This window comes from Rosa chinensis, chromosome 1 (assembly GCF_002994745.2).
Source record: "Rosa chinensis cultivar Old Blush chromosome 1, RchiOBHm-V2, whole genome shotgun sequence".
Taxonomy (NCBI): domain Eukaryota; kingdom Viridiplantae; phylum Streptophyta; class Magnoliopsida; order Rosales; family Rosaceae; genus Rosa; species Rosa chinensis.
Window position 1 is genome coordinate 27784050 of NC_037088.1, and position 27827 is coordinate 27811876.

Sequence of the window (27827 nt, forward strand, 5' to 3'; positions counted from 1 at the left end):
ATAGCTAATTATGCTTGCAAATGGACATGCATGTACAAGTCCCCCAAATCCCCAGTCAAGGAGGGCAATCTTGGTTGGGGAGTTGATCGGCGGTTTGAAGCGTTTCTCCCGCTAGACTTTGCAGAAGTATAATTAGCGTCAGTGCGTTGTCAACCATGGATTTACTGAGCAAACGCTTTGTGCCCTTTCGGGTGGGCCCCTGCTAGGCCCCCAGGGAGTCCCCCACTCCCCGGCTAAGATGGACCTCCGGATGGTCGTTGTTATTGTTTGTTGAGGGGGAGCTGCACGGAGCAGCGCTGCATGGAGCAGAGGGTGTTGGGTTGCGAGCCCAATCTTAGCACCCAGGTGACGGGGGTCAACGTACCTGATCAGGGCTGTCGTAGACTGTTGACTAGTCCCCGTGTCCCGTAGGGACATTCTGACCGTAACTCCGCGTGGCGGCGTTGTCAGAGAGGCGTGGCCTCGGGATCCGCCGCTGGCGGAAGTCCCCCCGCTAGATGTAGCAGGAAGCAGCGTCAAGTAGACGTGCTTGGTATTTTATTGAGCGGTGTTGCGCTGAATAAAGTACGCAGCTTGTCAGATGAGAAATGGGGTCAGCCAGCGGTGCGCTGTGTAGCGGAGGACGCCCCGTTTACCAAATGAGGAGAGAAGCTCCGCCTGCGGGGTTTCGCTCAGCGGAGACTCCGTCACTTGGAAAATGACAAGTGAGGATCCGCTGGCGGGGTTTCGCTCAGCGGAGACTCCGTCACTTGGGAGATGCAAGTGAGGATCCGCTGGCGGGGTTTCGCTCAGCGGAGACTCCGTCACTTGGGAGATGCAAGTGAGGATCCGCTGACGGGGTTTCGCTCAGCGGAGACTCCGTCACTTGGGAGATGCAAGTGAGGATCCGCTGGCGGGGTTTCGCTCAGCGGAGACTCCGTCACTTGGGAGATGCAAGTGAGGATCCGCTGGCGGGGTTTCGCTCAGCGGAGACTCCGTCACTTGGGAGATGCAAGTGAGGATCCGCTGACGGGGTTTCGCTCAGCGGAGACTCCGTCACTTGGGAGATGCAAGTGAGGATGGATCCGCTGGGCGGGGTTTCCGCTCAGCGGAGACCTGCCATGGTTGGGGGGTTTACTTGTCAGGTGGTGACTTCCCTTGGAAGCCAAAGAATGATGACGGTGGACACGTGGCTAACTCTGAGAGGGTTAGCGTCTGGAGGCTTGCCTCCTAAGCCTAGCCGTCTTCTCGTCATTAATGCGAGTAATGATGGATCTCGTAACCGAGGCGACGCTTCGGTTAATCCAGGGAGTTAATGAAGACGTGGGACACGTGTACGGTTGGTACGTGATGTAGTTTTGCAGCGGACGGCTCAGGATTATTTGATGTTGACATAAAAAGGGGGGAACTGAGCGAGTTTCGACATTTCTGGAAAATCTTCAAATCTGAGTTGCCTGCTTCGAGCCTTGTTCGCCTGCGAATTGCGAAGGAGATCTCCGGGCTTGCGTGGAGTAGTCGGACTGGAGAGGACGAAAACTGTTAGTGAAGACGAACTGCACTCCAAAGTCTTCGACGTGAGGTTGGTATTTCGGATCCTCTTCCTGTTTCATTGAATCTGCAATGGTGGTTTCTGGGTTTTGGTATTTCTGTTAATGGTATGATATTGCCTCTGTGCTGTTTTCGGAGGGTGTAGGGAGAGATTTGAGGGAGGTTATGGTGTTTGACAGAAAGTTGGGGTTTTGGGTTTTGCTAGACGGTCTAATCTGGGTTGAGCGTGCGGTTGTTTTTGTTTTGGTATTTTTGTGGGTAGTTGTTCTTGGCATCTTTGGCTGTATCTGATGTGAGAGTAGGTTAGATCTGTATTTGTGCTAACTGATGTGGGTTTTAGGGTTTGGGATGGCCAACGTCATAGATATTTCGAGCAGTGAGGATTCCGGGTCTGACGTGTCGTTCAGCGTGGCGGATATGACCTTTATTGACTCGTTGCGTCCGTCTGCCCATGCAGGAACCTCACTGCCAGAACCGCTTGAAGTTGAGCCACTTCGGACCATCCCCTGGGAAATAGCTATGGATCGTGGCTCACGTCCAGAGAGCTCTAGGGCGGGTGAGTTGGCTAGGCGTGACGAGCGCTTGGCGAGCAATAGCGCTGCTAGCGGCTCCGCTGGCGAAGGGGAAGCGCCGGGCCAAAATGTCGAGTCGGCGTGGTACCTCTCAGATGGCACCGCCGTTGACGAGGCAGGTGGGCGGATGGATGCCGCCGCTGTTAACCGGATGAAGCGGACGTTCCGGTTGCCGGGCTCGGTGAAGCTGCGCCCCCCGACAACGGATGAGAAGGCCTCGATGCTCCCAGCGGGATGTGCTGCCGTGCACGAGGCCATATTCCGCCAAGGAGTGACATTCCCGCTAGTGCCCAATCTCCAAATTCTTGTGTGCGAGTTTGGGCTTGCCTTTGGGCAGATCTGTCCCAACATGTGGCGGTTGCTGTTGGCGATGAACTCCCTGTGGCGCTTGTCGGGGTGCGAGGGGCCTACCGTGGCGGAAGTGCTTCACTTCTACGAGCTAGTGTATGTGAAGCGCCGAGGTTGCAGAGGGTGCGTGAACCTAAGCCGCCGCCAGGGAGCGCCCAAGTTGATTGAGAACTTAAGGGACTCAATGTCCTACTGGCGGGGGACCTTCTGCGTCGCCACAGATGGCTGGGAGTACCATACTAGGTCGAATGTGGAGGGGCCGACGTTTAAGACTAAGTCGGAATTCCAGCCCATCCGAGGTTGGCAACTGGTTTCCGCTAAAACTAACTGGCGGTTTCAAACTTTTGCAAACCTGCGGTTTTTGCTAATGATTATTGTGTTTGTGCAGCGGGACTAAGGTATATTCTGACGCGCGAAGAGGAGTGTCGCGTGGCGAGGATCCGCGGCTGCTGGCGGAACCGCAATTTGCTCGACTTCCGTCTTCTGACCGGTTGGGAATTGCTGGTTGACCTGGGGCTAACTCGCTCTATTGGTGAGAGCCACTCCGCCACACCTCATCATCTTTTTTTTTTTTTTTTTTTTTTTTTTTTTTTTTTTGATCCGGATCGACGGGTGTTTGTGTTTTTCTTTTCAGAAACCCCGCCCGGTAACAAATCTAGTCGCGACGCTTTCGAAAAAGCAATGGATCGTGCCGAGATAGAAAATTTTCTGGAGGCTATGTATGCCGAGGGGTTGGCGGCCCAGCAAACGGTGGTGAACCCGGAGACGCTGGTGCTGAGCCAGTCTGAGGTTGCGGTGGAGCTGCCGATGCCGCACCACTCCCATCTGGGTGAGGATGGCCTGCCGGTAGTGCAGGCGGACACCCAAGTGGGTGGCGGGGAGAGGGGGAATGTTGGTACAAGGCCGCGGGAGCGGATGCCTACCACCCGGCGCGGTCCTCAAAAGAAGACGGTGCAGCCGACGGGGACTGCCACCGAGTCCCGGGGTGAGCCGCCGGTGCGGGTGACGAGGACCGCTGCTGGGACACAACGGGCGTTGGAGAAAAAACGCCGGCAGCCTGACTCCCCCGTCGAGGAAGAGGAAGAAGAGGTGGTGATCGGAGTCCGGCAACAAAAGAAGGCTCGAGAAGCTGCGTCGAAGGGTGCAGTGGCGGAGGGGGAGGCAGCAGCCGTCAGTGATCTGGACTCCTTTGCCGAGTATGCGCCATTCATGACAGAAGGGGAGCGGGCGTTCCTTTTCCATTTGTGCGAGCGGCTGGGGTTCGGTGGTCTGGCGGGCATATCGCGCCCGACGGCAATTGACCAATCTCCCTTCAGCTCGGCGTTTGGTCAAATATCTGCGGGGTTACATGATATGTTCGAGGCGGCGTCTAAGCAGCCCCGGATTGAGGAAGAGCTCAGGGGGGAGATCGGAGGTCTCCAGAGGGAGCTGGCAGAGGCCAAGGAGAGATTGGCGGAGGCCGAGCAGGGGCTGGCCAAGGCGGAGTGTGACTATGCGGACGCCCGCGGCAAGCTTAATGCGGCCATAAGGCGGGATCTGGAGAGGAATGAACGCGTCTCCCAGTTGGAGCAGGAGATCGCATTGCTGCAGGAGCGGATAGCCGCTAAAGATAAGAAGCTCATCATTGTGCAGCGGGAGTCTGCCGCCAGACTGGGTGAGATGCAGCGGCTGGACGGGGAGGTCAACCGCCTGAAAAATGAACAGAGTTCTTCTGCATCCGCCGCCGTTGAAGCGTTCAAGATGTCGGCGGAGTATAAAAAGACATTGACCGAAGCGGCGAAGTCTGGGGCCCGGGCAAATATAGACATGTTGACGCGGAAGGGCGCCATTGACTTTGTAAAGGCGTCACAGCCCGACGTGCCGGTGGTCGAGGGTGTCCCGCCGGAGACAGAAGTCGTGCCTCCCACTGCGGCAGGTACCCATTCGGGCAGCGGGGAAAGTGGCTCCCATCCGCCGGAAAGGTCCCGGCAGACCCCCAGCAGACCCCGTCGGAGGTGTCACGTGCCGGATTTCTGGAGGCACACACCCGGGCGGATGGTACAATGGAGACTCCCAGTCCGACAGCTCGAGGGTCCGATCAGGCGAGCCGATCGGCCGTGCCGCCGCCAGTTGAAGCCGGAGAAGCCGAAGACAACCGCTGAAGCCAGCTGAGACTTCCATAGGGGTTTTTTTTTTTTTTACACTGTAATAATGAACTATTTTGGGTGGGGAGTCCCAGCCCTGAAATGAAATTTCAGAGTTTGACGTTTGTCATGATGTGTTTGTACCGCTAGAGTTTTGACGTAGAGATTTTTCTTTTGCCAAGCAATGAAACATTAAAGGAATTAAAATTGGTCCAAGTGCACCACGTAGCGGACGTGGTCCGCTGACGATTCCTGACGTTGCCAGTTGCCCTCAGTGCTAGACTTGGTAACAATGGTTTGAATAATTCCTCGTTTCATTGATAGCTGACTGATCAGCGTTTACAAAAGAGGGGTAGTACCCGTTGGGTAGCTTCCCTTAGCTAAATATTGAACAAAAATTTAGCTAAGTCAAGATGCTCTTGGGTAGCGGCATGACTATTTGTAATAATACCGAAGGTGTTCGATATTCCAAGGGTGGGTCGTTGTGACGCCGTCCTTGTCCATTAAGTAGAAGGTGCCCGGGCTAACGACTTCCACAATTTTGTATGGACCTTCCCAAGTTGGGCGAAGCTTTGTTGGCGGTGGAATGACTTCCTTCATTACCCAGTCCCCCAGTTGGAGGTTCCGGGCCTTGACTCTGGCGTTGTAGAAACGCGATACCCGCTGCTTGTTTTGCAGGTTGCATAGGTGGGCCCTGTGTCGCTTTTCCTCCAGGAGGTCCTTGTCCAGGTTGATGCCGTCAGTGTTGGTCTCTGGGTGGTAGCCCTCGACTCTGGCGGTAGGTTGAGAGACCTCAATGGGCAGGACAGCCTCCGTTCCGAACATCATGCAGAAGGGAGTTTCACCTGTTGCGGAAGTTGGGGTTGTTCTGATGGCCCATAGAACTTCCGGGAGTTTCTCCGCCCATAGACCCTTTGCTTTGTCGAGTTTTTTCTTCAGCAGCCTTTTGATTATCTTGTTTGCTGCTTCGACCTGACCGTTGGTCTGGGGGTGGGCGACAGATGCAAAACTCATCTTAGTACCCAAGTTGGCGGTGAAAGAGATGAGCTCCTTGTTGTTGAATTGTGTGCCGTTGTCGGTGATTATCGTGTGTGGGACACCGTAACGGCAGTAGATGTTCTTCCAGAGGAAGTGAATTACCTTGGCGGTAGTTATTGCTGTTAGTGGTTCCGCCTCTATCCACTTGCTGTCGTAGTCGATAGCCACTATAATGTACTTGAACTGGCCCTTGGCGGTTTGAAATTTTCCCATCAGATCCAGGCCCCAAGTTGAGTGGATCCATGGGGCGACGATGACCGATAGTGGTTCCGCCGGTGCATGCGGGATGTCAGCAAATTGTTGGCACTTGTGGCATGATCTTGCTACCTGGCGGGCATCGTCGCCGAGAGTAGGCCAAAAATAGCCTTGTCGCATTGTGCGATTGGCTAAGGATCTGGCGCCCGAATGGTTTCCGCATTCTCCGCTATGAATTGCTGCCAGAACGACCTTTCCCTCCTCTGGGGTTAGGCAGCGGAGGTTGGGATGGGTGAATCCTTGGCGGTACAGCTTGCCGTTCTGGATGTTGTAGCGGGTTGCCCTCCGCTGGAGTTGTCGCGCCTTAACCTTGTCGTCCGGCAATGTGCCGTTGCGCTTGTACTCAATGACTTCGTCCATCCAGCTGGTATTGACCTCAATGTTGAAGATCTCCGCCAGGGTTTTTGTGATACTTGGCTTGTCAAGACATTCCACTCTTGTGTCCGCTGGACTCTGATGTGGCTGGGCGGTTGCTAGCCTTGCCAGTGAATCAGCCTTGGCGTTCTTTTCCCTGGGGATTTGTGTGATGTTATGAAATTTGAATTTCTTGAGGAGTGTCTTAACGTACCCCAAGTATGCCGCTAACTGTTGGTCCTTGGCCTGGAAGCTGTCATTGACCTGATTAACGACCAACTGGGAATCACTAAAGATGTTGACGCTGTCAGCCCCTGAATCGATGGCGAGGAGTAGGCCGGCAATGAGTGCTTCGTATTCCGCCATGTTGTTGGAGGCTTTGAAGTTGAATTTTAGTGCGTATTCCACATTCAGCCCCCCAGGGCCTGTGAGGATGACTCCTGCGCCGCTGGCCTTGGCGCTGGCGGAGCCGTCCACATGCAGGTTCCAATCTGATTGTAGGGGAGCTGGCTCCTTAGCGGTGACCATTTCCGTCCCGGGCTCACTCTCCGTGCTGGGACTGGGCTGGCGCTCAGTGAGCTCGGCGATGAAGTCCGCTACCGCCTGACCCTTCATGGCGGTTCTTGGCTTGTAGTCTATGTCAAATTCACTGAGCTCGATGGCCCACTTGCTGAGGCGCCCTGAATGTTCAGGGTTCTGCATTACCTGTCTCAGTGGTTGATTGGTCAGCACGTGGATTGTGTGCGCTTGAAAATACTGGCGGAGGCGCCTGGCGGCAACGATGAGTGCAAGAGCTAGCTGTTCTAAGGGTGGATACCTTGTTTCTGCCCCGTTCATGCCCCTGCCGGCGTAGAAAACTGGGAGCTCGTCCTGTCCCTCCCGCCGGACAATGGCGCAACTCACCGCTGATACCGATACCGCTAGGTATATGAACAGTGTCTCTCCTTGCACAGGGATAGAGAGTAGTGGGACTGCCGCCAGGTAATCCTTCAAGCCCTGAAACGCCGCCTGACATTCTGGGTTCCAGTTGATGACTTTCTTGTGAGTTGTTTTGAGGAGTTTGAAAAATGGGGCACACCTGTCAGTGAGCCTGGAGATGAATCGAGAGAGGGCGGTTAACTTGCCTTGGAGGCATTGGACGTGTACCTTATACTCAGGGTCTGCCAGGTCGAGTATGGCCTGCACCTTGTCCGGGTTAGCCTCGATGCCTCGTTCACTGACGATATAACCCAGAAATTTGCTGGCGGTGACGCCAAAGAAGCATTTTTCTGGGTTGAGGCGCATGCCATAGGCCAGGAGGATGGTAACTATGATCTTGAGGTTTGCCACGTGTCCGCTGGCTTTTATACTCTTGACCAACATGTCGTCCACGTAGACCTCGATTATCTTGCCCAAATGTTCAGCGAACATAGCATTCATCAGCCGCTGATAAGTTGCTCCGGCGTTCTTCAGACCGAAAGGCATAACATTGTAGCAATAGAGGCCCTTGTCGGTGGTGAAGGTGGTACACTCCTGATCGCTGGGATGCATCTTGATCTGATTGTAGCCGGAGAAAGCGTCCATCATGCTGAGGAGTTCATGCCCGGCGGTTGCGTCAACCAGCTGATCAATGCGTGGGAGAGGGAAACTGTCCTTTGGGCACGCCTTGTTGAGATTTTTGAAGTCGACACACATCCGCCACTTGCCGCTAGGCTTCTTGACCATGACCAGGTTGGAGATCCATTGGGGATAGATTACCTGGCGGATGAATCCAATGCCCTGGAGTTTGGCGACCTCTTCTCCTATGGCGCGGTATTTCTCCTCGTCGAAGGCCCTTCGCCTCTGCTTGATGGGATGGAAGGATGGCTTAATGGTTAGTTTGTGTGTGATGATTTCGGGAGAGATACCTGGCATGTCCGCATATGACCATGCGAAAACGGCGGCGTTGTCCCGCAGGAATTGAGTGAGTTCTGCGGCTACTTCTGGGTCTAGCTGAGCTCCTATGCGGACTGTCCGCTCTGGGTGCTCGTCAGAGATGCTGATGACCTTCAACGATGTTTCAGGATTGACCGGTTCCTTCCTTACGTATTTCTCCTCCTCATCCCTAGGATCCTCGAAGATATCCGGTGGCGGTGCCTGATTTCCTACCGTTAGGATTTCGTGGGGGCGGGTTGACCGCGCAATGGTGGTAGAGTAGCATTCTCGTGCCAGTTGCTGACTTCCCCTGACACAGCCTGTGCCGTTGGGTGTGGGGAACTTCATGAGAAGCATGTATCCGGCGATGATGCATTTGAGCTTGTTGAGTGCCGGCCGTCCTATGATGGCGTTATACGAACTGAAACAGTCCACAATTATAAATTCGGTATGTACCTCCGCCATACATGGACTGGAGCCGATGGTTAACCGCATGTAGTCAGAGCCCAGCGGCTGAGTGATATCGCCGGAGAAGCTAAGCAACGGCTCATGGTCTTGTAGTAGTTTCTTGTTCCGTTTAAGGTTGTTGTAACAACCGCTGAATATGACATTGACAGCAGATCCGCTATCCACCAAGATTCTTCCTACTGACCATCTGTCGAGAATGGCATCGATCAGGAATGGGTCGTCATGGGGTAGATGCACTCCTCGCTCCTCCTCCTCTGAGAAGGTGATGGGCTCCCAACCAGACTTTGGGAGTTTGGTGGATCTCTCGTAGCGGATGTTACAGACTTCCTTTGGGTGATTGGCGCGTGCGTAACGCTTTCTTGCCCTGTGAGACATGTTGGTGATTGGAGCCCCGCCGTCGATGGTGTTGATGCGGCCCAGTGGCTCAACGTTGGCAATCACAGGTGGCGGTTGGCGCACCTTGAATTGATCCATCTTGCCGTCCCGGTATAGGGTCTCAATGGTTGTTTTGAGAGCGTTGCAACTGTTGGTATTGTGACCGCTGTCCTCGTGGTACTTGCACCACATGCCGGTGTTTCTTGGCTTACCCTTTTTGGGGAATCTTGGCGAGGGTGGCGGTGGTATCTGATCCTTGCACTGATTGTAAATCTCCTCGTACGAGGCTGTGAGGACGGTGAACACTGCATACCGCTGAGAGGATTCCGTCTGCTTGCTGCGATTGTCCCCCTGGGATTGGCGGTTGCCCTTGTAGTGGTTGTCTTTCTGCCTCTTGCTTTGGTAACCGCCCTGCTGCCACTCCCTCTTCTTGTCAGCTGGCGGTGCAGTGGGGGCTTTGCTGGCGGTCTCTTGATGGCTGGAGGAGGGTTGAGATGACCTTGTTGGTGTTGCTGGTGGCGGTGGGGTTTCTCCATATGTGATAAACTCTGCCTGGGCATGAATGACCGCCTCACTCATAAGGTGATCATACGCCGCATTTGGATGATTGTAGTTGAGGTGATATAGGAATGGTCCCTTGAGGAGTCCCTGCTTGAAAGCCGCCGAAGCCATTGTTTTATCGAGATCGCGGCACTGAGATGCTGCCGCTCGCCATCTTGTGACGAATGCCTTCAATGATTCGTCCCCTCCCTGTCTGACGCCAAACAACTGGCTCGTGTTGTGATGACCGGCGGACAACAAGATGAATCGAGAGAGGAAAGCATGAGATAATGCGTGGAATGAGTCGATGGACCCTGGCGGACACTCGAAAAACCAACTCATTGCCTCACTATCCAGCGTTTCGCTGAACAAGTGGCACAGGGTGGCGTCATCAAATCCCTTGTTGTTGGTGACCTTTTTGAACGTGTCCATGTGGACGAAGGGATCGGTCTTACCGCTATAATGTGACATTTTTGGGGTCTTTGCAAACGCTGGTCTGACGGCTTGCAAGATTGTGGCGGTGAATGGGCCTGGCCTGGACGCGAAGAGTGGGTTTGGGGCTGGCGCCGGGGTGCCTGCCTCCGCCAGGATTAATCTCCGTTCTAACTGCTGCATCCTCTCCAAAATTTGGGTGGTTGCGTCGCCAGCGGGGCCCGCTCGGGCGTTCCGCGGAGCGAACACCCGCCCGGGAATGGGTAGATTACCCTCAGTCCTTGTTCTAGTCCTCGAGTGGTGGGTGCGCAGCGATGACTCCGCCTCCTGCTCCGGCAGTTGTGGGATAGGGGGTGGTCCCATTCCTACCAGCTCAGGTGGGCTTAGCGGTACCTGCATTTGCACGATGGGTCCTATACCAGCGGTAGGCCGGCTGTGTCTGGTGCTGTGTGACTGCTCACTTCGTGCAGGGTTGGCGTTTGCGTCCAGCGTTCGCCTTAGTTCGTCGAAACGTGTCATCAGCGTGGCCACTTGGTTTTGGGCCTCCGCCTTCTCCTTGCGTTCCTGCTCGCGCTCTCTGTTTGCTTTGTGGAGGTCCGCCAGCGCCAATTCATACAAGGCGGTGAGGTCCTGACCTGGGGGACGGCTGCTGCTTGGATTTGTTTCACCGCCTGGGTTGACCGGGGTGTTGAATAGTGCGCGGTTGATGCTTACCGCTGGGCGGGCGGGTTGGGGAACGGCGGACTGGTCTGCCTGCTCCCCGATATTTCCCCCGCTACCGTTAGTCATGGTAACTGTGATGGGATGACCTTCCGTTCAGGGATTCCCACAGACGGCGCCAATGTTAATGTCTAAAAGTCTAGCGGTAGCCGGACCTTAGTTAACGCTGATCCGGCAGGCGGATCGATACCTTTGTTGTGAATGGTTCCCGTTACCTGTCAAATAAAATACAATGGGCGTCAGAGGGAGACCGCGCCGGGCGGTCTTCAACTCTCCGATGCCTAAGTTAGTCAATGTATTTATGTTGACAAAGTAACAGTAGGTAAGTATTGAATGCGTAATAAATGAGGAGAGAGGAGAGGACCTTTTATAGGTGAGGAAGAGGATGATCTTCTCCTTGTTTTCGATGTGGGACTGATGGTGCTTCAGTTCCCAGTTTCAGTAGCTTCTGATGCCATCTTGACACGGCGCGTGGCGGCGCGTCGGCGGTGCTTTGGGGTTGATCCGGGGCTCAGGCGGTAACCCGGCTAACTGTCTTTACGTCAGTCACTCATATGGTGGGCGTTGGTACCCCCGGTGGTACCATGAGCGTGGCTCATTATAGCTAATTATGCTTGCAAATGGACATGCATGTACAGTCAACCAATCATACCTGTAAAAACTACTGTCATGATTTAGTATATGTTTGGACGATGTGATAACTGTGATGATTTAGTTTCAAGTCCCATGTTTTAATCATTAATTGATCCAAGTTTTGTGAATAACACAGTAACTCCCAAAATATCTAATCAATGTTAACATGTTTCATTTTCATTTTATAAATCCCAAAACATATATACAAATATCTAATCAATGGGGACCCCAAAAAAATAACATCAAATTGATTAGTGATAAGGTGTAAATGATCAAATTTATCATAATTGATTCACTTGAAGGCATTAATATATATATATATATATATATATTATATATATATATATTGTTTTTTTTTTTTTTGAAAAGGGGTTTGGAACCCAGCCTAATTGGGAGGTTCAGCCCCACGCCTGTTATTATTATTAATAATAGTAGAAATATTGTACATTGAGGGGGACATAAAATCTAAACCTCAAGTGCTAGTACATGAGTCCTCGTAGAGAACATCCCGGATAATCACAGGAGTCTCCTTTAACCAATAGCCATCTAAATAGTTAACACTAGCAATGTGTGCCAATCTATGGGCAACACCATTTACTTTACGATAAATAGATTGTAAATTTAGTGAAGAGATTGCACGCAGATATACCTTACAATCCTCCACAATACAACCTACATCAGAGAGGTCCTCTAGATAACTCTTGAGTGCAGTCAGCACAGCGGCACAATCGGTCTCTATATCCACATTGTCCCAGACTTGATGAATAATAAACAGAAGGCCAGCTCTCATAGCTTCTAGCTCCATCTGCAGAGCTGATCTAACCAAGGAAAAAGGCCGTGCGAAAGCAGCTAAGCACAAACCCATATCATCTCTGATTACAGCACCAATTCCTCCTTGCCCAGTAGATTGAAAATAAGCACCGTCGACATTCAATTTGAGTCTCCCACTTGGTGGGAGTTGCCATTTGACTTTGGAATTCGTAGGGTGTACCGCCTGATAGTCAACAAGAAATTTCGAAGCCCATCCAGCTATGTTCAAAGGGCAAAACTTGGCCTCTTTCCAGACCACAGAGTTACGTTCCACCCAAAGAGCCCATAATAGCATAAAGAACAATTCCTTCTCATGATTGGCCAAACCTTCCATGACATGCAAAAGCCATGCAGATAGAGAGTAAGAAGGGTGATTACGTACCTTTAGCTTTAGAGGTCCAGAAAGCCAATAATCTTCCACAAGTTTACAATTCTTAAAAATATGAATGTCATCCTCAGTGTGGGCATTGCATAAAGCACAAACAATATCCATCTTAACACCCCGTTTTACCAAGGCTGCACGAGTGGGAATAATGCCTCGATGTGCTTTCCAAAGGAACATACACGGACCTTGGGAGGAATTTTTGCCTTCCAGATATCGTTCCATTTATCATTCGAAGCACAGCTTGAACTACCAGAGGAAGACGCTCTAAACGCATGGTTCTCAACGAGTCTGTAGGTGTGGTAACCACTTCTTACAGTATAGACACCCTTCTTACCAAAATGCCACATCCATTTGTCTTCAGGGGAGCGGATGCTGAGTGGAATACGTGCAATAAAACACACCTTATTATTGTTATGCGAGATGCTTGGGGAAATGAAAATTCAACATATAGATTATGACCTTTGTCTTGGCGTGTAATTACTGAAATGCAAATTAGAAAATACAATTATAGAAGAAAATCAATATATATGAATGAACAAAACAGAGGAAAATAGAGACGACGAGATACCGCTTAGAACTAAGTTAGAACAAAATCAACATTAGCTGGTGCTGCTTATGGGCCTTAGACCCAATAATTGCAACTACACACCAAAAACAGTTTTGGAAAAAAAAGATGCATCACTAGTACTGTAGTAATAGTTTGAAGGTTTCTTTTCCTAATATTGCAGCGGTGGTTTCAGGCTCTTCAGCTGAAGGACACAGGCTCTTCAGCTGAAGGACACAGGCTCTTGGAGTGCTATCACTCTGAGGTGGCAAGGTACTATGATCTCCGATCTGATTCTCGGTGGTTTGGGTTGGTGGAGATCTAGGTTTACCCCTGGATCTGGCCGAAAACAGTTAGGAGTTTTGACGTGGCTTGCTGCGTGGTTTGGGTTTCTTTGGCAAGGTGAGCTCGAAGGGTTTTCCTTGTGGTGGGTGTCTGCCGGTGAGCCTCCTGGGGAGAAGGAAGATGAGTATGGCGGTTGTTTTTTCATTTTGTTGAAAGTTGTGTTTTTAGTTAGTGCTTTGGTTAGGTTTTCTTGGTCATTACATGTCCCTACTCTTTTGGGCTAGGGTTGGGTCAAATTGAGGTGGCATGGATGTGGTGTCATTTCTGGGGACGAAGTGGTTTATTGTTGGTGTTATCTTATGGTCAATGTGCTGACGAGCGATCCTTGCACGTGGTCTGGTATCTTTGGGACACGGTGTGGAAGAGGACGTTGGTTGTTTTAGCGGTTGTCTATGAGGTGGTATCGATATTCTCGGAATTCTCGGTAGCCCGAGTCGTTGGGTTGTATAGGTGGTTAGGGGTTGGGCCCCTTCAGCTCATGGAAGTCATTTATGGTAACGGAACAGTAACTGGTTTAGGTTTTAGGGAGGAGAGTGGGGAATTCTTGTCCACCACTGGTCATTCCAGTGTTATGTAACTTTGTTTCATTCAATAAAGGATCTTATTCTCAAAAAAAAAAAAAAAAAAAAAAAATGAAGACTAGAATAATCAACAATCCCATGTTATGGACTGAACTTGGTCTTGCTGTGTATGTAACAACAGTCGCGTCCTCCATCACGGGTTGGAATTAAGCAAGCGAATAATTAAGTCAAGTCATCTTTTGGAAGGAAGCAATAACTCCACCGATCTACAGTGGTTATCTCTTCCTCTGAGCACTTCCTCATTTTCCTATCCTATATATTAGTTTGTTATGCCTGACACAGGGTTTCAATTGGTTATATCTGTGGATGAGTTTTCTGCTTTATGTGTAATCTATGGTCAGTTTCAAATCACATGACAAGCCTATGATAAAGATTCATTGTCTGGTATGCTTAAGTATTTTTTTTTTTTTTTTTAGGGGAACGAAATCAAGTGCCACTAAATAAGGACGTCACTGCGTCAAAGTTGAGGGTTTCAAGAATCCGCTCATAATATAAGTTCAAGCACAATACAGATTGTCAGAGCAGCCAATAAAACTCCTAAACAAAATACTAAAAGCCTAAAGGAACTGCAAGTAAAAGAACAATCTCCCAAACCCCGAATAGGGTGAAGAGAAATGGGTGAACTTAGTTTATTCAGCTACTGAGCAGTGTCGTTGTACAGTTACTGGTGAATTGCATTTTAGTGGATAAATGCATCATTTAGTTTAATAGTCAATCTTTGGAATTGGTGAAGTTTGGATTACGAAGCAGTATTGGACTCAGAAGGCAGAATTTGACGGAGATTAGAATACGTACTGAAGGATATTTCCTTGCTGACATTTGTTTATTATAAGAAGTAAGGTTTTGTATATGGTTCAAGGAATAAATATTGGAAGAATGGATATTGGAAATTGGAATTAATTTGGATGCTATCAGATTAGTACTTTGGCATATGGTTATTTGTGGTCAAGTTAGAATGCATTGAGTAGGAAGTGGCAAATAGTCGAAGTGACATGAACTAGGTAAAGGAAGTAATTGCGATTCATTATACAGAAAGGAATGTGAAAAGAGTATAAATGTACTCCGCTTTTTGTGTTTGTTAATGTTTGTGACCGAGGGGTCTAATTAACGTAAAGAATGAGAGAGAGAGCGAGACACAAGAAGTATAGTGGTTCGTCTCCTACCTTAGCGGGAGGCTACGTCCACTTGAATATTGTACTATGTGTGTTTGGGTCTTGCAGCCCAAAGGGGATTACAAAGTGTGTAATGGGATGGTTTCGAAGTGTGAGGAGGGGTCCCTTTTATAGGTAAGGGTACCCCTCTCATTTACATGTTCTTCAATGTGGGATGCAAACTCACTATTCTAATGTAGAAAGGCCTATTATGGAGGCAACTTGGCAAGGCCGGGAAGGTGGCTTCCCGGCGAGGTATTGGCCGCTTCCGACTACCGTGGCATAGCTTGGACATAGGGCTACAAGATGCAAGTCGCGGTTGAGTCCCACCATGGCTTATGGGCCCCCAAAAAGGGTGCTACTTATGCTTGGTGAGATAGCAAACTAGCTTGCTAGTAGAGGTATCTATAAGTCCCCGAAGTCCCCAAGCAAGAGGAGCTTCTTGGTTGGGGAGTTATACACATGATGTCATCAAGCATAAGTAACGTCCGAGAGGCGCCTAGCCCCTACAAGTCCCCGAACTCCTTAAGGAAGAAGGGACTCGTTAACCTGCAGAAGAAAGACAAAGCACGCATATGTAGAATGCTTGTTGTATTGGGCAACGTGTGTGAGTTGCATTGATATGCATTGACTTATACGAATATACGAGGTGCATGATACATGTTGATGTATACATGTGAATGGCGTCGAGTACGATCGATTATGATGTATAACCTCGAGAACGCGTATGGTTGTGTGAACATATTACAAATAAGCATATGAAAAATGTGTGATGCGCACAAGGAAACGAACAAGGTCGAGTTTGACGGGGTTACGCTCGTGAGATGTAAGTTGCATGAGTGCCATGAAGGCAAGCGTTTGTAATTCGTGAATGATGAATACGCGAACGCTTGTGTTTGTTTGGTTGTTGCTCGTATTAATGGAACGTGAAAAGAATTCGATTTGTTGCAAGCGACAAATGGTAGAAGAATTCAATGTTCCGTTAATGTGTATTATGTGGAGGGGATGTGTGTAAAGCTTGGGAATGCCAGAAGGCAAGAGCGTGGAAGCTCGGGGGTGTCGGGAAGGCGTGAGCGGAAAGCTCGGGGGTGCCGGGAAGGCGTGAGCGGAAAGCTCGGGTGTGCCGGGAAGGCGTGAGCTAAAAGATTGGGGGTGCCGGGAAGGCGTGAGCTGAAAGCTGTGGGGAGCCGGGATGGCATGAGTGGAAAGCTCGTAGGTGCCGGGAAGGCTTGAGCGAAAAGCTCGTGGGTTCCGGCGTGAGCGGAAACTCATGAGCGGGAACCTCGGGGGTGCCGCGAAGGCATGAGCGGGAAGGCGTGAGAGGAAGCTTGTGAGCGGGAAGCTCAGGGGTGCCGTGAAGGCGTGAGCGGAAGCTTGTGAGCGGGAAGCTCGGGGTTGCCGCGAAGGCGTGAGCGGAAAGCTCGGGGGTGCCCTGAAGGTGTGAGCGGAAAGCTCGGGGGTACCGCGAAGGTGTGAGAGGAAGCTCGGGGGTGCTGCGAAGGCTTTAGCGGAAGCTCGTGAGGGGGAAGCTCGGGGATGACGCGAAGGCGTGAGCAAAAGCTCGTGAACGAAAAGCTCGGGGGTGCCGGTAAGGAGTGAGCGGAAGCTCATAAGCGGGAAGCTCGGGGTTGTGGCGAAGGCGTGAGCGTGAAGCTCAGGGGTGCCGTGAAGGCGTGAGCGGGAAGCTCGGGGTTGCCGCGAAGGAGTGAGCGGAAGCTCGTGGGTGCGGGGAAGGAGTGAGCGGGAAGCTCGGGGGTTGCCGCTAAGGCGTGAGCGGGAAGCTCGGGGGTGCCGCGAAGGCGTGAGTGGGAAGCTCGGGGTTGCTACGAAGGCGTGAGAGGAAAGCTCGGGGGTACCGCAAAGGCGTGAGAGGAAGCTCGTGTGCCGAGAAGGCGTGAGAGGAAAGCTCGTTGGTTGCCGCGACGGCGTGAGAGGAAGCTCGTGAGCCAGAAGCTCGGGGGTGCCGCGAAGGTGTGAGCGAAAGCTCGGGGTTGCCGCGAAGGTGTGAGCGAAAGCTCGTGAGGGGTTGCCGTTGAGGCATGAGCGTGAGACCTCAAGGTGTTGCCATGAGGCATTAACGGGTAGCTCGAAGGTGATGCCCTGAGGCATGAGCGTAACCATTGCTAATTATATTGGGCCGTATGTACAAGCCCCCAAAGTCCCCGATCAAGGAGGGTTTTCAGCAGGGTTGATACCAAAGTGTGGCTTTGTGCCGTATTGCTAGCATAATTAGTGCAAGTGCGTCGTCCATCTAGAATTGGTCGAAGCGAACGCTTATGCCCTTTCGGGTGGGCCCCTGCTAGGCCCTCCAAGGAGTCCCCGACTCCTGGCTATAGACCTCCGTATGGTCGGAAAATTGTTTGATGAGGGGAGTTACGTTTAAGCAGTGGGTGTTAGGTAACGAACCTAATGTTTGATCGAGGAGTTGTTTTTGCTAGATTTTTTATTCATTTATTTTGTTTTAAATTTTTATATTTATTTTCATTTTCTAACAGCAATAAAAATGTATTCCGGCGGGGAGGGGTGCGGTTAAGACGCCAACTAAAAACTTTCATAAGCTTGGGATAATGTATGGAAGCACTTTAGGGAGCCGAGCGAAGGGAGTTTATATAGATTTATTTCGCATACACTAACGGGTGCGATCATACCAGCAATAATGCACCGGATCCCATTAGAACTCTGAAGTTAAGCTTGCTTGGGCGAGAGCAGTACTAGGATGGGTGACCTCTTAGGAAGTCCTCGTGTTGCACCCCTTTTTTTTTATTTCGGTTTATTAAGTTGCTTTTTTGATTTCGGCTAGTTTGTCCATGTACTAATTCAATCCAACTCTTCAAACGCTTGTGAGATTAAAGGAAAGCTCACCGGCCGCGGAGATTAGATATGTTAAGACGCAAAAGATTGGCCTTGGGGCTCTTGGGCTTTGTTTGATCGAGGAGTTGTTTTTGCTAGATTTTTTATTCATTTATTTTGTTTTAAAATTTTATATTTATTTTCATTTTCTAACAACAATAAAAGTGTATCCCAGTGGGGAGGTGGTGCGGTTGAGACGCCAACTAAAAACTTTCATAAGCTTGGGGTAATATATGGAATCACTTTAAGGAGCTGAGCGAAGGAAGTTTATATAGATTGATTTCACATACACTAATGGGTGCGATCATACCAGCAATAATGCACCGGATCTCATCAGAACTCTAAAGTTAAGCTTGCTTGGGCGAGAGCAGTACTAGGATGGGTGACCTCTTGGGAAGTCCTCATGTTGCACCTAGGGCTGTCAATTCCGACACGACCCGATAACACGACTCGAAACCCGCACGAAATAAAGCGGGTTGAACCCGCACGATTAAAAAGCGGGTCAGCCATGGGTCAACCCGCCATGACCTATTTAATAAATGGGTCGGCCACGGGTCAACCCGCCAACACGAAGTGAACCCGTATAACCCGATTATGCTATACTTCATCCTGAAATTTTAGATGTTGGGAGTATTTGATCATAGGATTAGACAATTTGAAATATTTTGCTTTATAATTATTGGATTTAATTATTTATGAATAATATATAATTATTTACATTCTTCGTCTTATGGAGTTTTTAGTGAATTTAATCAATTTATGTATTTTTTTAGTTAAATGGGTCGCATTGTTGATCCTTAAATGAGTCATTTTATCAAAAACGACACAACCTATTTATTAAATGGGTTAAGCGGGTTGGAAACGGGTAACCCGTTTAATAAATAGGTTGGGTTTGGGTTTAAATTTTTGACACGATTATTAAATGGGTTGGGTTTGGGTTTGTATCTTGCGACACGACAAATACCTTGACCCGACACGAACCCAACCCGACACGACCCATTGACAGCCCTAGTTGCACCCCTCTTTTTTTGTTTCGGTTCATTAAATTGCTTTTTTTATTTCGACTATTTTGTCCATGTACTAATTCAATCCAACTCTTCGAAGGCTTGTGAGATTGAAGGAAAGCTCACCGGCCGCGGAGATTAGATATGTTAAGACGCAAAAGATTAGCCTTGGGCCTTGGGGCTCTTGGGCTTTGTTTTATCGAGGAGTTGTTTTTGCTAGATTTTTTATTTATTTATTTTATTTTAAATTTTTATATTTATTTTCATTTTCTGACAGCAGTAAAAGAGTATCCCGGCGGGGAGGTGGTGCGGTTGAAACGACAACTAAAAACTTTCATAAGCTTGGGGTAATGTATGGAAGCACTTTAAGGAGCGAGCGAAGGGAGTTTATATAGATTGATTTCGCATACACTAACGGGTGCGACTATACCAACAATAATGCACCGGATCCCATCAAAACTCCAAAGTTAAGCTTGCTTGGGTGAGAGCAGTACTAGGATGGGTGACCTCCTGGGATGTCCTGGTGTTGCACCCCTCTTTTTTTGTTTCGGTTCATTAAGTTGCTTTTTTGATTTCGGCTACTTTGTCCATGTACTAATTCAATCCAACTCTTCGAAGGCTTGTGAGATTGAAGGAAAGCTCATCGGCCGCGGAGATTAGATATGTTAAGACGCAAAAGATTGGCCTTGGGGCTCTTGGGCTTTGTTTGATCGAGGAGTTGTTTTTGCTAAATTTTTTATTCATTTATTTTGTTTTAAATTTTTATATTTATTTTCATTTTCTAACAACAATAAAAGTGTATCCCGGCGGAGAGGTGGTGCGGTTGAGACGCCAACTAAAAACTTTCATAAGCTTGGGGTAATGTATGAAAGCACTTTAGGGAGCTGAGCGAAGGGAGTTTATATAGATTGATTTCGCATACACTAACGGGTGCGATCATACCAGCAATAATGCACCGGATCCTATCAGAGCTCCGAAGTTAAGCTTTCTTGGGTGAGAGAAGTACTAGGATGGGTGACCTCCTCAGAAGTCCTCGTGTTGCACCCCTATTTTTTTGTTTCAGTTCATTAAGTTGCTTTTTTGATTTTGGCTACTTTGTCCATGTACTAATTCAATCCAACACTTCGAAGGCTTGTGAGATTAAAGGAAAGCTCACCGGCCGCGGAGATTAGATATGTTAAGATGCAAAAGATTGGCCTTGGGGCTCTTGGGCTTTGTTTGATCGAGGAGTTGTTTTTGCTAGATTTTTTATTCATTTATTTTGTTTTAAATTTTTATATTTATTTTCATTTTCTAACAACAATAAAAGTGTATCCCGGCGGAGAGGTGGTGCGGTTGAGACGCCAACTAAAACTTTCATAAGTTTAGGGTAATGTATGGAATCACTTTAGGGAGCTGAGCGAAGGGAGTTTATATAGATTGATTTCGCATACACTAATGGATGCGATCATACCAGCAATAATGCACCGGATCCCATCAGAACTCTAAAGTTAAGCTTGCTTGGGCGAGAGCAGTACTAGGATGGGTGACCTCTTGGGAAGTCATCGTGTTGCACCCCTCTTTTTTTGTTTCAGTTCATTAAGTTGCTTTTTTGATTTCGACTACTTTGTCCATTTGTTTCAGTTCATTAAGTTGCTTTTTTGATTTCGACTACTTTGTCCATGTACTAATTCAATCCAACTCTTCGAAGGCTTGTGAGATTGAAGGAAAGCTCACCAGCTGCAGAGATTAGATATGTTAAGACGCAAAAGATTGGCCTTGGCTCTTGGGGCTCTTGGGCTTTGTTTTATCGAGGAGTTGTTTTTGCTAGATTTTTTATTCATTTATTTTGTTTTAAATTTTTATATTTATTTTCATTTTCTAACAGCAATAAAAGTGTATCCGGGCGGGGAGGTGGTGCGGTTGAAACGCCAACTAAAAACTTTCATAAGCTTAGGGTAATGTATGGAAGCACTTTAGGGAGCTGAGCGAAGGGAGTTTATATAGATTGATTTCGCATACACTAACAGGTGCAATCATACCAGTAATAATGCGTTGCACCCCTCTAAGCTGAGCGAAAGGTAGTTTATATAGACTATAATAAAGACTTTTGCACTACTACAACCTATAAAAAAAGAAAAAGAAAAAAGGATTAAACCAGCGAACCCATTTGTCTTTATCCCTGCTCCAACCAACTAGTTTTCTCCTTCCCGGCGCTTCTCTTATCCTATAATTTTGCGGCCTTTTGGGGAAGGGAATGCAAGTAAAACTATAAAAACCTTCGATGGCAGTGAGCTCACTCTCCATAAACTTGTGGCATCCCTTCGAATACTCTCGCACCGGAAGGTCTCCACGGCTCAAACTCAAGCATGTGCTCTTCGCTCCCACGAAACGCCGCCTTCGCGTTTCGGCCGTTTCGACGCCGCCCAAAGCCCGTTTCGTCGCCCGTCGGACCCAGTCCGTCCCGGTTCCCCAGCTCGAACGGCCTCTAAGTAAGTAATGTCAGAATGCCGGACAATACTCTGCTCAATAATTCATGCTCAATTATTTGATAGATTCTCAGTTTGGATTTTTCAGGTGAATACATGAGCTTGCCGGCGAGTCAGTACTCGGTTTTGGACGCGGAGAGGATAGAGAGAGTGGACGACAACACGTTCAGGTGCTATGTGTATAGATTCAAGTTCTTTGCTTTCGAGGTCTGCCCTGTTCTTCTTGTTAGAGTCGAAGAGCAGCCCAATGGCTGTTGCATTAAGCTCTTGTCCTGCAAGGTACTTCTTGATCTCATTTTCTTCTCATTTCTCTAATTTCATTAAGTTTGAATTATATTTCTGATTTCTGCTTTGGTGGCTACAGCTTGAGGGGTCACCCATTGTGGTTGCGCAGAATGACAAGTTTGACGGTGAGTAGTGAAAAGTATACAATGACGCATTGTGTTCAAATCAATTTCTGGCTGTGGCGTACCAGTCTTTTCTCTATGGGATGATTTCGGCAAGTTTCTAGAAGCACCCTTGTTGCAACTACACAATGTCTGATTGTAGAAAATTGTAGCAATTAGATTGAGCTGCAGCGAAAATGTAATAATTAAGTAGTCGTTGCATGAAGATCCAGCGCACGTTTTGACTTCAATCAAGAATTAAATTGCATCTTTTACTGTATCACTAATATTGTTAGCTATGCTGTAGTCTTGAACCATCTAATTTAGGACAGTGTTGTTGTATTTTTTACGGGTGAAAAAAGAGCTCAATTTAGGTAGTTTGGAGTCCGCTGGTTACGTCATGCGTGTAACTGAACTCGTGCTGATTTGAGCCCTCATATCTTGGAACAAACTTGGCTTGTGAAGGCTCGATAGGGGTCATGGGCCAGCTAGATCACCTTCTGATAATACTTAAATATGAGGGAAATACATACCCTTGTTTTCAATTGGTTGAAGGCTCTTCGGCTTGGCATCTGTTTCAGATGCTTTCAGGGTGTAATACTTTCAACTACTTTGTTGGATTGGAAGAATCTGTTACCTAGGTGTTTGTTAATCTTACCGCACCGTTTTTTTTATTTGTTTTTTTGTTGCTCCTGTTCAGTCTCATGAATTTTTGTTTTCAACTTCTTTTCTTTGTGGACTCCATGCTGCTGATTCTATACACGTACTTTTTTTTTTTCATTTTATTTAGCAAAAGTCTCTTTCTCTTCTCAAAACAAAAAATATAACGATGAAAAATGTTTGTCTTCTAGTAGAACATGCATTCATCATGTTGAGTCTTTTAATTTATGCTGGTTTCAGGAGATCTTTGACATTGATTTGGTATGGGAATGCAGCTTATATGGTGAACCAAATATCATGTGGAAGCAACAAAAGCAGTTCATCACTGCAACAACTCAGTTCAGAAACTGTCATTGAGGTGCTGATTGCAAGAAACTCATTCTTTTTCTTGTAGCTTAACTATCTGAATTATATTTCACTATATCCTGAAGCTGTATACTGTTTGTGTTGTAAAATAGGTCAGTATTGAGATTCCGTTTGCATTTCGTGCAATTCCAGCGCAAGCTATTGAATCTTCTGGGACCCAAGTCCTTGAACAAATACTAAGAATTATGCTTCCTCGATTTTTAGCGCAGGTTAGTGGAAGTTGTTTCCTTTTTGTTTTCTCAGTCACACATTATTTATTTGGTGTGTTCCTTCATATTTCTTATGAAGTGAATTATTATAATTTTGGGATCGGAAGAACTTATGCTATTACCTTTAATGAAAATTTCCTTGCTTTGGAGATTGGGGTTACTTTGCCAGTTTGTACAAGTATTTTTATTGTACAGATATTAGTTTCTATCTATCTATCTATCTATCTATCTATCTTTCTTCCTTTCTTTCTTTCTTTTTCTAAGTGGGTTAATGAAACAGAAGATTAATGGTGTAATCTCGTTTGCCTGTTCTTTAGTTCCAGTCTTCCAGATCTACATTTTGTTGACTACTTCATGCTCTCATTACTTTTTTATGTTATTATTTTATTTTTGTTTATAGGAAACAATTTCATCAAAATAGAGAAACATACAACACAAGGGCAAGTTGTCCTTGTGGCACAAAAGGAAACAAACCAGGAAAGCAAAGACAAGGCACGTGCCAACAGCTTTTCAATCAGATACAAGAGCATGAAAAGACTGATCACTATAATTCCACTGAAAGCAAAGCCCACAAAATTCTCGAAACCAAATTCTATTCCATAAAGTAACCCCTTATCTTCCCCTCGTATGTCTGTGCCTCATCTTCCCCTCTTATGTCTACAAATAGCCACCAAAAGCAGCCAAAAAAAGTGAAATAGCCATTTTCCATCCCTCTCAAAAACTTTCCAGAACAACATCACTAGAAGCTGGAATTAGCCAGCTTAATTCAGTTTCTGAAATCAACCATCCACATATAATAGGCTTACGGATAGTGAAGCAATAATTGGTTCTAGCACCAGCTTCTCACATAATACACCATTGAGGATAGAGGCACCAAGCATTGACCTAGTTCTATTCCATCTCACAAGTATTGACCTTCCTATGAGCAATTATCTGAGGTAATACTCGTATATACAGGTACTTTAGCCTTTCAAACTGTTTGAGAGGGCCTAAGTGGAGAAAGAGAGAAATAGTCCAATAGTAATACTCAACCTCTTAGTTTTGTGATCCGCTGGTGGAAAGAGTAGAAAGGAGATTAGAATTGAAATGATTGAAAGTCTAATTAGAAAGTTCTTGTGGAGAGGGGATGCTAGAGGGGGAAGACCTTATAGTCAAGTGGGATATGGTTTCTCAAGTGAAGGAAAAAGGGGGATTACGTGTAGGAAGCTTGTTAAAGGACAAAACTTTACTTGAAAAGTGGCTTTGGTGCTTCAATGAAGATAGAGATGCCCTCTGGTATGCTTTCATCAGAAGCAAGTATGGATTACATGAAAATGGATGGGATTCCAATATTATAGTATGAGAATCAAGCTGTTGCCCCTGGAGAGACGTTTCTCATTGACTTCATTCCTGCAGTTCATTTTGTGGGTTTGGAAATAGTAGTTTTTTTTTTTTTTGGGGGGGGGGGGGGTGGGACTTTCTCTAACCTTGTTCTTACCCTGTAATATGGAACTGTGGGTTCAGAAGGAATCTAAATGATCAAGAGGTAGGGTAATTGATTGGTTTTCTGGTCTTCTTAGAAAGTTTAGCTCTACTCCATATGCTAGGCTGGATCATAGAGTGCGGAAGATGGGCTACAGCCTACAGGTGTCTTCTTTTGTAAGTCACACTCAAAATAATCATTTAAAAATTCTTCTCTTCCTTATTTTGACCCTTTTCTTGCAATTTGGAGGGCTAAAGTACCTCCTACGGTATGGAGCACTTTGGCCTTCTCTTCTCCATTTCGACCGTTTGCTACTTAGAAAGGCTAGCTTGGACTAATGCTTGTGGGATGATAAATACTTTATGATTTGGTTGAACACCTTCTTGGTGTCTCTCCCCACATTGTTTGTGATATGTAAAGACGCAGCTGAAACTGTGGATGATGAGCAATTTCCCCATTGCAATAACCTTAAGGCTGAAATTATTTGGGGAGGCTAACAGCAATTTGGTACTTAGGTTGCTCCAGCTTCTTGCAAGGTCTTATTGTTTTAGGTATAAATCTCAAGGGAAGAATGGTGTTAGGAATATGATGGCTATCCTTATTGTGGTCTGGATGGCAGGAATAAGAGGATCTTTGAGGGAGCTAGGGGTGAGGAGATAGATCATTTGTGGGATAAAGGTTGATACTTGGATTTGCACTGGGCATCAGTTTCTCTTGAGTTTAGAGATAGTCCTTTGTATTCTATATTGTTAGATTGAAAAGCTGCTGTGCTTCAGTTTTATGTGTCGTTTTCATAGTACTACTTTTGTGTTTCTGTGGTTGTTTAGATAATAGTGTCTTCTTTAGTTGTCAAGATTGTAAATTAATCAGTGGAGACCCTGTCCTCTACTTTATTATCAAAGGAGGAGTGAGATTTGCAGGAGGAGATTCTTGATGGCTCTGAGTCTCTGACTTCCAAATCCTTCTATCCTGACCACTCCAACACTATTTTTTATAATCTACAGCAATTTTGCAACACAAGCTAGCACTGGTAGCCTGTGAGATCATTAAGAACCTGTATAACCCAGGAAAAAGAGAAGTTTCCGTTACGAACCCAATCCTCATCTCAAACCTCACACTAGCTAATCCCACCCCACACTTGGAAAGCAAAGGAATTTAAGCCTTGATGTCTTTCTGAGGGAAGTGACTTGAACCCACTGCAAAATGTGGTTCTATTTCAGTTGCAGAAGCACTAGAATGAACAATATGTTAATGTCAACCCCTTATCACAATGTTAGGATTTGGTCCATTCTCAAGCAGCCCATAAATACTCTTGATGCCAACAAACCAAAAAGAGGACCTCTTTGCTTGATATCTTATCTCCATAAGCACTTCCCAAGCGCTACTCATTTCTATTTATTTAATTTGCAATTCCTAGCCTTCTTTTAGTATAACTTGAGACCTCACTGCAATTCCCATCAAACCAAGTGATCCTTCCTCCCTCACACATGCAGAAAACATGAAAAACAAAAGGTAATAGATCAGTGCACTATTCAGAAGTGAGTTGACAAAAGTCAGGCATTTCTTCTATAGAAAGGAAACCCTTACTCTACCCTTCAAGTTTTCCATTTTTCCCACAATCAGATTCCAAAACTTAGCAGCTCTTTGATTACCCACTAATGGCAGCCCTAAATGTTTGAGCTGCCATCTTCCATCCTCACATCTAGTCTCCCTGTAACTTCTCTACTTCTCCTTCCTGGTATTAATCCCTGTATGTGAGTATTTATGATTTACTTTCAAACCGGAATCTTGCTGAATACTTCTAGTAGCATGATAAGTACCCCAAATTTTGTTCCAACCAGAGAGAAAATAGAGGGTATTGGCATTGTAAGTATAAAAGCTTCTTTGACCAAAAAAAAAAAAAATGTATAAAATCTTCACTTCATTTCTGCTTACTTTCAACAGTTTGATCAAATGCCACTCCTCTGCCCTCTCCACCATCCTACTCTAAATATCTGTCACCCAAGTAAACTAAAAAGGAGATAGCGGAAGTGCAGATATTGCCGATACTGATATGCAATACATCTATTTCTCTCTCGGTGTGAGCTTCCAATTACTTTCTGTCAGAATTAATTTTGCATATGTAGTGACGAGAGGTATGCTATTGGGCTCTCATGTCCTATTGCAAATCTTGTGAAAACTGTTGTCTTAAATCATTTCTTTGTTTTGTAAAATATTGAAGTTATAACTAGACTGGCAGAAGTCATCTTGGGATAAGCACCTCTTGAAACTCATATTGAAGTTTGATCTCTTGACTCCTGAGTGAGATATGAAATGGCCATGCTACCCATGCAAACACAGTTTTTGTACTATATGTACTGTTTGATTGCACAGACTGATTGCTGAAATCCCATACTGTATTACTAAAATGTTAAGATCGGATTAGGGATTTTGTGTTTTGTGGACCCTATGTCACTTTCATTTTTCTAATGATGATTCAAACAAACAATTTCATGAATTGAAACATAATATAATTATTAGATGGATATATCTGAAAGCTTGATGTCCCATATGGACAATTTTGATCCTCATCTTGAGTTTGGGCTTGTGATAGCATTCTTCTACTAATATTGAAATAGGGACTATTATATAATTTCTTTTACGTTGTGGATGGTGCAGCTTGTGAAGGACTATCGAGCATGGGCCTCTGGTGATAGATCAAGACAGCCTCTTGGAACTGGCGAGATATGAAACTGCAGATGATGGTGCTTGCCGCTTGCGAGTTCTTTGGGTTCTTGGGTTGAGCCATTACATGTTATACGGTTGTGCTATAGGCAGTGGGATCATGCCTACACACTTGGTTGCTATTATTCAGTAGCTTAGTTGGTTCAAGGAGGGAAAAGAAAGATGAAGATATTATATGTAAGATATAAATTTTCCTGATTGGGCTTGCTAATGTGTAATATATTTCTTTTGGAATGAGACCTTAAGTGTGCCCTTGTAGAAGTTTACATGCCAAACCAGTATGTACTAGATAAATGCACTCTAAACCAGGTCTCAAATGCACTCTGAAACAGGCTTCGGATGAAAGTAAATGTTTGCTAGCTTATTCAACGCATATGAAGCGGCAAGAACAGAGGCCTCTCAGCCTTGATGAAGCTTTATCATCTTCTTATGACGATGCTTCTGGTCCTAGGTCAGAAGCCAGAGCTGGGTTAAGTTACGTGCTTGGTCAAGTTATGTGCTTGTCAGCATATATCCAACCTAGGTAGTTGCTACTCCACAGTTTGTGATGATTGCTTACATTCAAGTTAAATCAGAAAATATTATGTCCTAAAGCTTAATACAG

At 46.7% G+C, this 27827-nt stretch overlaps 1 protein-coding gene and 5 non-coding genes across 7 annotated transcripts; all 6 read left to right on the forward strand.

The window, feature by feature from the left end:
- The first annotated feature begins 17728 nt into the window (after positions 1 to 17728).
- Positions 17729 to 17847, forward strand: LOC112183084. Its single transcript, XR_002929690.1, has one exon. It is a non-coding gene; the product is annotated as a 5S ribosomal RNA (ribosomal RNA).
- Positions 17848 to 18240: 393 nt separating this feature from the next.
- LOC112183117 lies at positions 18241 to 18359 on the forward strand. The gene has a single exon (XR_002929722.1). It is a non-coding gene; the product is annotated as a 5S ribosomal RNA (ribosomal RNA).
- A 1005-nt stretch (positions 18360 to 19364) lies between these two features.
- LOC112183128 lies at positions 19365 to 19483 on the forward strand. Its single transcript, XR_002929731.1, has one exon. It is a non-coding gene; the product is annotated as a 5S ribosomal RNA (ribosomal RNA).
- A 393-nt stretch (positions 19484 to 19876) lies between these two features.
- Positions 19877 to 19995, forward strand: LOC112183120. Its single transcript, XR_002929724.1, has one exon. It is a non-coding gene; the product is annotated as a 5S ribosomal RNA (ribosomal RNA).
- Positions 19996 to 20387: 392 nt separating this feature from the next.
- On the forward strand, positions 20388 to 20506 carry LOC112183109. The gene has a single exon (XR_002929715.1). It is a non-coding gene; the product is annotated as a 5S ribosomal RNA (ribosomal RNA).
- A 570-nt stretch (positions 20507 to 21076) lies between these two features.
- On the forward strand, positions 21077 to 27585 carry LOC112192521 (uncharacterized protein SYNPCC7002_A1590). Of its 2 annotated transcripts, none has more exons than XM_040512505.1 (6): positions 21077 to 21419; positions 21505 to 21695; positions 21781 to 21826; positions 22738 to 22820; positions 22921 to 23037; positions 23438 to 24448. In XM_040512505.1, the coding sequence occupies exons 1-6, from the start codon at positions 21212 to 21214 to the stop codon at positions 23456 to 23458; spliced, it is 666 nt and encodes a 221-aa protein (XP_040368439.1). In that variant the 5' UTR covers positions 21077 to 21211; the 3' UTR covers positions 23459 to 24448. The 2 variants fall into 2 exon arrangements, with proteins under 2 accessions (XP_040368439.1, XP_024188057.1); XM_024332289.2 differs by lacking the exon at positions 23438 to 24448 and adding an exon at positions 27158 to 27585 and having other exon boundaries at positions 21078 to 21419.
- Positions 27586 to 27827: the final 242 nt, after the last annotated feature.